At 41.1% G+C, this 13854-nt stretch overlaps 1 protein-coding gene across 2 annotated transcripts in view; it reads left to right on the top strand.

Annotated features, from left to right (window-relative positions):
• AASDHPPT (aminoadipate-semialdehyde dehydrogenase-phosphopantetheinyl transferase) overlaps positions 1–13854 on the top strand; it is a 402028-nt gene that overhangs the window by 180587 nt on the left and 207587 nt on the right. For both annotated transcript variants that reach the window (XM_053708568.1, XM_053708567.1), the window contains exon 3: positions 10347–10468. In XM_053708568.1, coding sequence (XP_053564543.1) covers positions 10347–10468 — 122 coding nt within the window. The remainder of the gene's footprint in view (positions 1–10346; positions 10469–13854) is intronic.

Below are 13854 nucleotides of genomic sequence, written 5' to 3'. Positions count from 1 at the left end.
AGAGGGAACATTCAGACCAATTTTGGATCTCAAGATCCTAAACAAATTTCTCAGGGTTCCATCGTTCAAAATGGAAACTATTCGAACGATCCTACCTACTATCCAGGAAAATCAATTTATGTCTACCGTGGATTTAAAGGATGCGTACCTACATATTCCTATCCACAAGGAACATCATCAGTTCCTAAGGTTCGCTTTTCTGGACAATCATTACCAGCTTGTGGCACTTCCATTTGGATTAGCCACTGCTCCAAGGATTTTCACAAAGGTACTAGGGTCCCTTCTAGCGGTTCTAAGACCAAGGAGCATTGCAGTAGTACCTTACTTGGACGACATCCTGATTCAAGCGTCGTCTCTGTCAAAAGCAAAGGCTCATACGGACATCGTCCTAGCCTTTCTCAGATCTCACGGATGGAAGGTGAACAAAGAAAAAAGTTCTCTGTCCCCGTCAACAAGAGTTCCCTTCTTGGGAACAATAATAGATTCCTTAGAAATGAGGATTTTTCTGACAGAGGTCAGAAAATCAAAAATTCTAAGCTCTTGTCAAGTACTTCATTCTGTTCTTCGTCCTTCCATAGCGCAGTGCATGGAAGTAATAGGATTGATGGTTGCAGCAATGGACATAGTTCCTTTTGCACGAATTCATCTAAGACCATTACAACTGTGCATGCTCAGACAGTGGAATGGGGATTATACAGACTTGTCTCCGACGATTCAAGTAGATCAAAAGACCAGAGATTCACTCCGTTGGTGGCTGACCCTGGACAATCTGTCACAAGGAATGAGCTTCCGCAGACCAGAGTGGGTCATTGTCACGACCGACGCCAGCCTGGTGGGCTGGGGCGCGGTCTGGGAACCCCTGAAAGCTCAGGGTCTATGGTCTCGGGAAGAATCTCTTCTCCCGATAAACATTCTGGAACTGAGAGCGATATTCAATGCTCTCAAAGCTTGGCCTCAACTAGCAAAGGCCAAATTCATAAGGTTTCAATCAGACAACATGACGACTGTTGCATATATCAATCATCAGGGGGGAACAAGGAGTTCCCTGGCGATGGAAGAAGTGACCAAAATAATTCAATGGGCGGAGGATCACTCCTGCCACTTGTCTGCAATCCACATCCCAGGAGTGGAAAATTGGGAAGCGGATTTTCTGAGTCGTCAGACATTCCATCCGGGGGAGTGGGAACTCCATCCGGAAATCTTTGCCCAAATAACTCAATTATGGGGCATTCCAGACATGGATCTGATGGCGTCTCGTCAGAACTTCAAGGTTCCTTGCTACGGGTCCAGATCCAGGGATCCAAAGGCGACTCTAGTAGATGCACTAGTAGCACCTTGGACCTTCAACCTAGCTTATGTATTCCCACCGTTTCCTCTCATTCCCAGGCTGGTAGCCAGGATCAATCAGGAGAGGGCTTCGGTGATCTTGATAGCTCCTGCGTGGCCACGCAGGACTTGGTATGCAGACCTGGTGAATATGTCATCGGCTCCACCATGGAAGCTACCTTTGAGACAGGACCTTCTTGTTCAAGGTCCATTCGAACATCCGAATCTGGTTTCCCTCCAGCTGATGGCTTGGAGATTGAACGCTTGATTTTATCAAAGCGTGGGTTTTCAGATTCTGTAATAGATACTCTGATTCAGGCTAGAAAGCCTGTAACTAGAAAAATTTACCATAAAATATGGAAAAAATATATCTGTTGGTGTGAATCCAAAGGATTGCCATGGAACAAGATAAAGATTCCTAAGATTCTATCCTTTCTACAAGAAGGTTTGGAGAAAGGATTATCTGCAAGTTCTCTTAAGGGACAGATTTCTGCTTTATCTGTCTTACTACACAAACGACTGGCAGCTATGCCAGATGTTCAAGCATTTGTTCAGGCTCTGGTTAGGATCAAGCCTGTTTATAGACCTTTGACTCCTCCCTGGAGTTTAAATCTAGTTCTTTCAGTTCTTCAAGGGGTTCCGTTTGAACCCTTACATTCCGTAGATATTAAGTTATTCTCCACCCTATCTGGTGTTCCATGCAGATAAGGTGGTTTTGCGTACTAAGCCTGGTTTTCTTCCGAAAGTTGTTTCCAACAAAAATATTAACCAGGAGATAGTTGTACCTTCTTTGTGTCCGAATCCAGTTTCAAAGAAGGAACGTTTGTTACACAATTTGGACGTAGTCCGTGCTCTAAAATTCTATTTAGAGGCTACCAAAGATTTCAGACAAACATCTTCCTTGTTTGTTGTTTATTCTGGTAAAAGCAGAGGTCAAAAAGCGACTTCTACCTCTCTTTCCTTTTGGCTTAAAAGCATTATCCGATTGGCTTATGAGACTGCCGGACGGCAGCCTCCTGAAAGAATCACAGCTCACTCCACTAGGGCTGTGGCTTCCACATGGGCCTTCAAGAACGAGGCTTCTGTTGACCAGATATGTAAGGCAGCGACTTGGTCTTCACTGCACACTTTTGCCAAATTTTACAAATTTGATACTTTTGCTTCTTCGGAGGCTATTGTTGGGAGAAAGGTTTTGCAAGCCGTGGTGCCTTCCATTTAGGTGACCTGATTTGCTCCCTCCCTTCATCCGTGTCCTAAAGCTTTGGTATTGGTTCCCACAAGTAAGGATGACGCCGTGGACCGGACACACCTATGTTGGAGAAAACAGAATTTATGCTTACCTGATAAATTACTTTCTCCAACGGTGTGTCCGGTCCACGGCCCGCCCTGGTTTTTTAATCAGGTCTGATGAATTATTTTCTCTAACTACAGTCACCACGGTATCATATGGTTTCTCCTATATATATTTCCTCCTGTCCGTCAGTCGAATGACTGGGGTGGGCGGAGCCTAGGAGGGATCATGTGACCAGCTTTGCTGGGACTCTTTGCCATTTCCTGTTGGGGAAGAGAATATCCCACAAGTAAGGATGACGCCGTGGACCGGACACACCGTTGGAGAAAGTAATTTATCAGGTAAGCATAAATTCTGTTTTTGGACTAGACTGTCCCTTTAGTCCCTTTAAAGTGAAGGTCAATTTTTGGGATTCAAAATACATCATGTTGAAGATTATCTTAAAAACATTAAATTCGCTTACTTTATATGTATAAATAACTAACCCTTTGCCCAAAAAATGTATTTATAATGTTGCTCCGTTATCGCGTTTATCTCCGCCCATACAAGACTTCCTTATTCTGACTTGATGACGTCGCTTTGTTTCTTACAACGAGACTACGCTCGTGCACCCTTGTTCTGTTTGAAATGCGCATGCGTACGGTCAGCTCAATAGCGCATGCGCGTAATTAACGGCCGTAACTTTGTATGCAGTAATTTTGCGAGCAAACAACGAATGCGCGTTACGGGGACGAGCATGATGATGATGCCGCGATGTTTACTTACACGCATGCGCATAAGCTGACAATGACGAAAACGAAAAGGGGCTGGACGCCACGGGGTAAAACAATAGATTGGAGCCAAAAGATGTCAATCAATAAAGGCACTATGACGGGCGGATTTTACAGCTGAAACGGAGCGGTTTCAAAACGTAAAATATAAATCTTTTGCTTGTATCTATCTATACTTTGATGAATGAACATCATACTCATTTTAGCTAAAATATTGAAAACTGCTAAGCACAACCCCAGACTTGACCTTCACTTTTAAGATGTGTTAAAAACTGTTATAAAATGTTTAAAGGGTCATGAAACCCAAAATGTTTCTTTCGTGATTTAGGTACAAGATAATTTGAAACATCTTTCCAGTTTACTTCTATTATCAAATTTGCTTCATTCTCTTGGTATCATTTGTTGAAGAAGCAGGAATGCACTACTGCACTGGTTTTCAATCCTGTCCTCAGGCTTCCCTAACAGACCACATTTTGTGGATTTCTAAACTAGAGCACAGGTGAAATGATCAGTTGATTAGTAAACCTGGTTATTTTACCTGCTCTCACCCAAGGTAATCCAGAAAACCTGGCCTGTTGGGGAGGCCTGAGGACAGGTTTGAAAACCAGTGCACTACTGGTTTTCTCACATGGGTGAGACAATTACAATCAGTGTGTGTGTGTGTATATATATATATATATATATATATATACACACATACATATGTATATATATACAGTCATATGCAAAAGTTTAGGCACCCCTGGCAATTTCCATGATTTTCATTTATAAATAATTGGGTGGTTGGATCAGCAATTTCATTTTGATCTATCAAATAACTGAAGGACACAGTAATATTTCAGTAGTGAAATGAGGATTATTGGATTAACAGAAAATGTGCAATATGCATCAAAACGAAATTAGACAGGTGCATAAATTTGGGCACCCTTGTCATTTTGTTGATTTGAATACCTGTAACTACCTAGCACTGATTAATTGGAATACACAATTGGTTTGGTGAGCCCATTAAGCCTTGAACTTCATAGACAGGTGCATCCAATTATGAGAAAAGGTATTTAAGGTGGCCAATTGCAAGTTGTTGTTCTCTTTGACTCTCCTCTGAAGAGTGGCAACATGGAGGCCTCAAAACAACTTTAAAATGACCTGAAAACAAAGATTGTTCAACATTATGGTTTAGGGGAAGGCTACAAAAAGCTATCGCAGAGATTTAAGCTGTCAGTGTCCACTGTGAGGAACATAGTGAGGAAATGGAAGACCACAGGCACATTTCTTGTTAAGGCCAGAAGTGGCAGGCCAAGTATAATATTTGAGAGGCAAAGGATGGTGAGAACGGTCAAAAACGGCAAACAGACCACCTCCAAAGACCTACAACATAATCTTGCTGCAGATGGTGTCACTGTGCATTGTTCAACAATTCATCGCACTTTGCACAAGGAGAAGCTGTATGGGAGAGTGATGCGGAAGAAGCCTTTTCTGCACACATGCCACAAACGCACATTTGGACAAGCCAGCTTCATTTTGGAAGAAGGTGCTGTGGACTGATGAAACAAAGATTGAGTTATTTGGTCATAACAAGGGGCGTTATGCATGGCGACAAAAGAACACAGCGTTCCAAGACAAATACTTGCTACCCACAGTAAAATTTGGTTGATGTTCCATCATGCTGTGGGGCTGTGTGGCCAGTGACGGTACTGGGAATCTTGTTAAAGTTGAGGGTCGTATGGATTCCACTCAATGTCAGCAGATACTTGAGAATAATGTTGAGGAATCAGTCACAAAGTTGAAGTTACGCCGGGGCTGGGTATTTCAACAAGACAACGACCCAAAACACTGCTCAAAATCTAATCTGGCATTTATGCAGAGGAACAAGTACAATGTTCTGGAATGGCCATCCCAGTCCCCAGACCTGAATATCATTGAAAATCTGTCAGGTGATTTGAAGCAGGCTGTCCATGCTCGGCAACCATCTAACCTAACTGAACTGGAGATGTTTTGCAAGGAGGAATGGTCCAAAATACCTTCACCCAGAATCCAGACACTCATCACAGGCTATAGGAAGCGTCTAGAGGCTCTTATTTCTGCTAAAGGAGGCTCTACTAAATATTGATGTGATATTTCTCTTGGGGTGCCCAAATTTATTCACCTGTCTAATTTCGTTTTGGATGCATATTGCACATTTTTCTCATTTCACTACTGAAATATTACTGTGCCCTTAAGTTATTTGATAGATCAAAATGAAATTGCTGATCCAAACACCCAATTATTTATAAATGAAAATCATGGAAATTGTCAGGGGTGCCTAAACTTTTGCATACGACTATATATATATATATATATATATATATATATATATACACATACATACACCCAGATAAACATTTCAGCAAAGGATAACAAGAGAATGAAGCACATTAAATAATAGAAGTAAATAGTAAAGTTGTTTAAAATTGTATGTTCTGTCTATATCAGGAATGCCTAATTATGACTTTACTGTCCCTTTAATTACAATTACTAGTAAAAAATGTTTCAATACATGTTCAATATTTAACAGTGCACAATGTGGGTTTGTGCAGACTTCACAAGCCTATCTGCCTCTACTTGGCTTCAGCAATGGTGATAAGAAAGGATATGGCAAAAGCAATGCACGTTTTGCTTACAAAATGACAGTGGCAAGCATTTAAAATGTATTGCCGTCTTAAAATGGATGATCACGCACTGAGGAAAAAGTTTTTTTTTTTTCTTTTATGCTTCCTTTTCTCAGACTAGCATTGCACTAGATCAGATTAAACAATTTGAAATTTAAACCTTTTTTTATGCATAAATATTTTGAATGTCTTAACATTTAATATTTCATGATACCAAAAATATATTTCCATTTGAATGGGAGGAGAGTCCACTACTTCATTAATCACTTGTGGGAAATATGATCCTGGCCACCAGGAGGAAGCAAAGACACCCCAGCCAAAGGCTTAAATATCCCCCCCCCCACTCCCCTCATCCCCCTGTCATTCTTTGCCTTTCATCATAGGAGGTTGGCAGAGAAGTGTTGGAAGATTCGGAGTAGTCTCTTATGGAGGGTAGTACTCTTCGAAATTGGACTGGAGTTTTAAGTAGTCCTGTCAGCCTCTCAGTGAGAGCATGGATGAATGTTAGAGTCCGGAGATGCAGGGAGAGTCTTTCTGCAAACCCATCCCTACTCAGTTTAACAGCTCCATTAGCAATCACGAGTTTCGCTGCCTGCTTTTCTTCTCTCAAGTCCATGTCAGGAGCGATGCTACTAACCGGTCACACTTGAAGGGCCGTGTTACTGTTCCACAGCGTTGATTCTGGTAAGATTGTTTCATTTTATATATATATATATATATATATATATATATATATGATAATGCAAGAAGACAGGGTCACAGTGTGAATCCTTTTGTCTTTATAGAATCTAGGGTCATACCCTCGGAAGGGGGTTATGGAACAGGGGGGATTGTATTATGCATAATATTGTTTATTGTGTTCTGCTGCACTTGTGTGAGATGAGGCTCTGTCAGTGTGGAACAGTCAGTCATTAGCGAGAGTGAGGCAGTTTTTTTTTTTTTGACCCTCCTCTTTTAAGGGTCGTGATCCAGGGATCCCCAGGCCGAACTGATAGACTCCTTGGCGGTACCCTGGAACTTCAACCTAATTTACATATTTCCACTGTTGCCTCTTCTACCTTGAGTAGTGGCCCGCATCAAGCAGGAGCAAGCTTTGGCTATTCTGATTGCTCCGTCATGGCCGCGGAGGACGTGGTTTGCGGATCTATTGGTGATGTCATATCCACTGTGGAAGTTACCTTGTCGGAAGGACCTGCTAGTTCAAGGTCCTTTTCAACATCAAAATCTCGATTCTCTGAGGCTGACTGCGTGGTGATTGAAAGCCTAGTCTTAGCCAAGAGAGGATTTTCGGAGAGAGTGATTGACACTCTTGTGCAGGCCAGGACGCCGGTCACTAGACGAATCTACCACAAGGTGTGGAGGACCTACTTGTCCTGGTGTGAGGAACGAGGATACCCATGGCATAAGATCAGGGTATCGAGGATTTTGGTCTTTCTTCAGGACGGTCTAGATAAGGGTCTTGCCGCCAGTTCCCTAAGGGGACAGATCTCGACTTTATCTGTACTGTTGCATATGAAGCTTGCAGAGCTTCCAGACCAGTCTTCAGGAATCCGGCTCCTCCTTGGAGCTTAAACTTAGTTCTTAAGGTTTTGCAGAGGGCTCCGTTTGAGCCTATGCATGCCCTTGACATTAAGATTCTCTCATGAAAGGCCCTGTTGTTATTGGCTATTGCATGGGCATGCAGAGTCACTGAGTTGGCGGCCTTGCAATGTGAGCCTCCCTACTTAGTTTTTCATGCTGATAAGGCTGTTCTGCACATTGGTTTGGGATTACTTTGCAAGGTAGTGTTGAGTCGTAACATTAATCAGGAAACAGTAGTTCCTTCCTTGTGTCCTAACCCTTCTTTTTCTACGAAGGAAAGGTTACTTCATTATCTGGATGTGGTTCGGGCCTTGAAGTTTTATCTTCAAGCCACAAAGGAGTTCAGACAGGCTGTTTGTTGTGTATTATGGATCACGCAGAGCAAAGGGCTTCTGCAACTTGTCTATCTTTTTGGTTGAGGAGTATGATCCGTCTGGCCTATGAGACAGCGGGACACAAGCCTCCTCAGAGGATTACCGCTCACTCGACTAGAGCTGTGGCCTTTTCTTGGGCCTTTAAGAATGAGGCTTCCATGGAGCAGATTTGTAAGGTGGCCATCTGGTCATCCTTTCATACTTTTGCAAAATTTTTATAAATTTTACATTTTTGCTTCGGCGAATGCAGCTTTTGGGAGAGAGGTTCTGCAGGCTGTGGTGCCCTTAGTATAGAGTTCGCCTCCTTTACCCTCCCATTTTTTTCATTCAGTGTCCTCTAGAGCTTGGGTATTTGAAGTAGTGGACTCTCCTCCCATTAAGATGGAAAACATAAATTATGCTTACCTGATAATTTCATTTCCATCTGTGGGAGGAGAGTCCACTGCACCCGCTCGTTCTCCGGGGAGGCGGACCTAAATTTATTTTAATCTTCTGGCAACAATTATACCCTGATATTTCCCCTACTGTTCCTTGTTCCCTTGGCAGAATGACTGGAGGATGAGGGGAGTGGGGGAGGTATTTAAGCCTTTGGCAGGGGTGTCTTTGTCTCCTCCTGGTGGCCAGGTTCTTGTTTCCCACAAGTGATGAATGAAGCAGTGGACTCTCCTCCCACAGATGGAAATGAAATTATCAGGTAAGCATAATTTATGTTATTAATGTCTTATTAATGACTTATTCTACTATAACACACAAATGATCGCACACTTTTCAATGCATCATTTGTGCGTACAAAAATGCGTACAAAAATGTAACACATTTTAGGTTTGTCAGATTGTAACAGTTATATCATAGATTGAGTAAAAATAATTTACATTTCCTTAAAGGGACACTGAACCCATTTTTTTTCTTTCATGATTCAGATAAAGCATGCAATTTTAAGCAACTTTCTAATTTAATCAATTTTTCTTCGTTCTCTTGGTATCTTTATTTGAAAAAGCAGGAATGTAAACTTACGAGCCAGCCCATCTTTGGTTCAGCACCTGGGTAGTGTTTGCCGATTGGTGGCTTCATTTAAACACCAATCAGCAAGCGCTTCCCAGGTGCTGAACCAAAGATTGGCCGGCTCGTAAGCTTACATTCCTGTTTTTTCAAATAAAGATAAAAAGAGATAAAGAAAAATTTAAATCCAGAGTAAATTAGAAAGTTGCTTTAAAGTGGGAACTTAGCAGGGAGGCTGGTGGGCGGCCCATCACTTGCGGGGGCGGGCGCGCACAGCAACCACTGCCACCAATGATCCCTGAATTGTAGGTGAGAGGGAGGGGGGCATTCAAAAAAAAAAATAAGTATCAAAGGATTTGGGAGGGGGGTATTGAGGGGGGGCAGCTACACTACAGAAAAAGCTATATTTGATAAAAAAAACATTGTTGTACCGAAGATGGCGGCAAATAGGTAGCGGGGGGAGGGTTAGAGAACTGTTTGGGGGGGATCAGGGAGGTTGGAGGTTAAGGGGGATACCCCTTAACTGCTGGGCATAATACACGTGTGGTGCGCAGCGGCATTTAGCAGCCTTATAATTACCAGAAAGCAACCCCAAAGCCATATAAGTCTGCTATTTCTAAGCAAAGGGGATTCCAGAGAAGCATTTACAACCATTTGTGCCATAATTGCACAAGCTGTTTGTAAATAATTTCAGTGAGAAACCTAAAGTTTGTGACAAAATTTGTGAATTTTATTTGATCGCATTTGGCAGTGAAATGGTGTCATGAAATATACCAAAATGGGCCTAGATCAATACTTTGGGTTGTTTTCTAAAAAAAAAAATACATGTCAAGGGATATTTAGGAATTCCTGACAGATATCAGTGTTCTAATGTAACTAGCGCTAATTTTGGGGGGAAAAAATGGTTTGGAAATAGCAAAGTGCTACTTGTACTTATTGCCCTATAACTTGCAAAAAAAGCAAAGAACATGTAAACATTGTGTATTTCTAAACTCAGGACAAAATTTAGAAACTATTTAGCATGGGTGTGTTTCGGTGGTTGTTTTTTATAGTAAATTATAAGATATGATGAAAATAATGGTATCTTTAGAAAGTCCATTTAATGGCAAGAAAAACGGTATATAATATGTGTGGGTACAGTAAATGAGTAAGAGAAAAATTACAGCTAAACACAAATACTGCAGAAATGTAAAAATAGCCTTTGTCCTTAAGGATAAGAAAATTTAAAAATGGTCTGGTCACTAAGGGGCTAAAGAAAAAAAAATGGGTTCAGTATCCCTTTAATAAATACTTATCTTAAAAGAAAGGGCTGCACTGTATTTGATGCTTCTAATGTCATTTTGTTGTTGCCTTTTTGCAGGTAGCAGCTCTATAGAAGATTTTTTCCGGATCATGAAACGTCAATTTACAGAAAAAGAGTGGAGCTCTATTAGAAGTATGAGAAGTGACTGGACTCAGCTAGACATGTTCTACAGGCATTGGGTAAATAAGGATGCAGTACAAGAGGGTAACAGTGGAAGGCTTTTTTAGGGTGTTAGGGGGTTAGTTTTTTGTTTTTGTTTTTTTGGGGGGGGGGGCAGCTTCTAAGGGCAATGCCCAGCCAAATAGTAGTTTTTTTTTTTAGATAGGATATTATTATTATTTTTTTTTGGGGGGGGGGGTTACTTATATTGTAGAATGGGGTAGTATATTTTGTGTGAAAAAGAGCTAAATCACTAAAGGGCAATGCCCTACAAAAAAATAGTGTTAGTATAGGGTTTTTTTTTGGAGTGTTTTTTTTTCAGTGGGGCTTTAGTTTTAGAATAGGCATAAGTTACATAACTGTTTTTTTATTTTTGGTAATTTATTTTTTCTGTAATCTTAGTTTTTTTATTTTCTGTAATGTTAACTTTTTATGTAAGGTTAGATTTTTTTATTATGTAAAGTTAGGTTGTTTTTTTTGTTAGGGGTGTTAGCTGGTTAGGCGGATTAGAGGTTAGTGGGTACTTTGCAATTGAGTTTGTAACAGTTTAGGAGTTAATAGTGTAGAGGGGTACATTGTGATGTTGGGGAGTGGCGATTCAGCGGTTAATAGTGTAGGGGTACTTAGTGATGCGGGAGTGTGGCGTTTTAGGGATTAATAGTATAGCAGGTACTTTGCGATGTGGGGGTGTTACGGTTTAGGGGTTAATAGTGTAGAGGTGTACTTTGTGGTGGGCTATGTGGCAGTTTAGAGGTTAATAGTGTAGTTTAGTGCAACTTTCTAATGGTGGTTAGAGTCCACAAAATTCCTTACTGTTGGGAATTCATCCTTTGGCCACCAGGAGGAGACAAAGACACCCTTCTACTTCCCTGACCCTCCAAGTATTTTCTTTGCCTAGCTCAGGAGCTGATGAATCTCAGGATTTTATTCAAGCATTACAGGGATTTTAATCCAAAAACATTTCCCTCAGTGGATAGTTCCTGGAAGAGAGGGACATAGGAGAGTACTGGCAGGACAGTGTAAATCTTCTCTTTGGAGTTGTAGTCTCAAGGCTGCCACAGACGTCGCTGGGAAATTTTCTTAGCCTCCTCCTGTTTAGCCATGATGATGTACTCACTCAGTATATCCTGATATATCCTACATTTACAGAACCAGTTGGGCTCTGTGCTGTATCCTAAGGAAAATGGGTAAGAACAGTGGAGGGGACGTTTACTGGGTAAGTACCTGCATGTCTCACAAGCTTGCAAAGGGTACCGTTACTATATTTATTTATTTATTTATTTATAAAATATTTTACCAGGAAGGATACATTGAGATTTCTCTCGTTTTCAAGTATGTCCTGGGATCACAAAACATTGCATTGATACAATAGGGTACAATAAAATACAAAAACAATAATAAAAATACACATTATATGCAAACATTTAACATAGAGCAGGTATGAAATATTTATCCATGACAGGAGCATTCTGTTTTGAGATATGTATAGAGGGATCTCTTAAAGGATTTTAGGCTTGGGGAAGTTTTTAAAGTGTGAGGGAGGTCATTCCATAATTGTGGCGCTCTGTAGGAAAAGGAGGATCGAGCTGCTTTTTTTTTGTATTGAGGCAAGCTAAATAATGTGCTGTTATTGGATCGGAGGTTATAGGAGGTGGGAATAGCAGGGGAGAGCATTCTGCTCAGGTAGGGTGGGAGCTTCCCAGAAAGGCTCTTAAAGACAAGGCAGGAAAGATGGAGGGTGCGTCTGGATTCTAGCGACAGCCAGTTTAGTTCTTTTAGCATGTCACAATGGTGGGTCCTGTAGTTACATTGTAGCACAAAGCGGCAGAGCGAGTTATATAACGTATTCAGTTTATTAAGGTGAGTTTGCGGAGCAGGTGCATATACTATGTCCCCATAATCCAAGATAGGCATCAGCATTTGCTGTACAATCTTTTCCTTTACTGTAGGGCTGAGGCAAGATTTGTTTCTGTACAGGGCACCTAGTTTTGGATAAAGTTTAGAGGCAATTTTTTCTATGTGGAGTCCAAAAGATAGATTGGGGTCTAACAACATACCTAAGTATTTAAAAGAGTGGACTGCGGTCAGCGTGCAATTGGATTTTGTTTTGATGCGAAGATGGGAATTTTGTAATTTATGTATTTTAGGTCCCATTCCAAAGATCATTGTGACCGTTTTGTCAGTGTTTAGGAAGAGTTTGTTTTTCGAGATCCACTTTTCGACCTCTGTGAACTGGTCTTGGAGCACTGTTTCAAGCTGCAGCAGATCAGATTTGTTTGCATAGATTACCGTGTCGTCTGCGTACATGTGTACAGTTGAGGATTTGCAGACATTAGGCAAATCATTTATAAATAATGTGAATAGTAGGGGGCCGAGAATGGAACCTTGGGGAACACCACACGTGACTGGGAGAGGGAGGGAGTCAATGTTAGAGACAGAGACATATTGTGATCGATCCGATACATATGATTTAAACCAGGTTAACGGGTGATCAGCAATACCAGAGTTTTTTAGTTTGAGAAGTAGTAGGTCATGGTCCACTGTGTCAAAAGCCTTTGCAAAATCAAGGAAAATAGCTCCAGTTAGGTCTCCTTGTTCCATGGCAGTTTGGATGTCGTTGCAAACTTTTAGGAGGGCAGTTGTAGTGGAGTGATTCGGTCTGAAACCTGATTGATCAGGGGTCAGATAGTTAGAAAGTTGGTAATACTCGCATAATTGCGTATGGACGCATTTTTCTAGGATTTTTGACAATACAGGGAGCAGTGATATAGGACGATAGTTAGAAACCAAGGTTAACTCCCCACTTTTATGAATAGGCACTACTCTTGCAGTTTTCCAGAGTTTGGGTATGTATCCAGACACCAAGGATTCGTTAATTAGGGTTGCAACAGGCTTAGCAATTGCCGGCGCACTGAGCTTCAACAGCATTGCTGGGATTTGATCAGGTCCTGACTGGTTTTTCATTTTTAGATTATCGAGGTGTTTCTTAATGACATTGAAGGGTACAGGTCTAAAATTGAACTTTTCTATATTGGGTCTTTGCTGTTTTAGTGGGGCCTGATCCACATTTGTATCTTCAGGATGCGTGCCATTTATTAGTTTGTCAATCAGGGTGGTGGAGCATCCTACAAAATAATTGTTAAAGGCATTTGCTACTTCTAAGGGGAGTTGCAGGTTTTGGTTATCCACATTGACAGTAGAGGGTTGGGAGTGGATTGGTGGATTTTGTAAGTTATTTATGAGTTTCCAAAACTTTCTAGGGTTACATATATTATTGTTCAGATTTTCACAGAAATATTGCGCCTTAGCCAATTTTGTTTGTTTAGTACATATATTTCGCCATTTTCTATATACACAGTGATCATTCATAGAGCCAGTATGCTTGAACTTTGACCACAATGAATCC

Source organism: Bombina bombina, chromosome 3 (assembly GCF_027579735.1).
Source record: "Bombina bombina isolate aBomBom1 chromosome 3, aBomBom1.pri, whole genome shotgun sequence".
Classification (NCBI taxonomy): domain Eukaryota; kingdom Metazoa; phylum Chordata; class Amphibia; order Anura; family Bombinatoridae; genus Bombina; species Bombina bombina.
The sequence above is the reverse complement of the archived record's forward strand: the minus strand, read 5'-3'. Positions and strand labels throughout refer to the sequence as shown.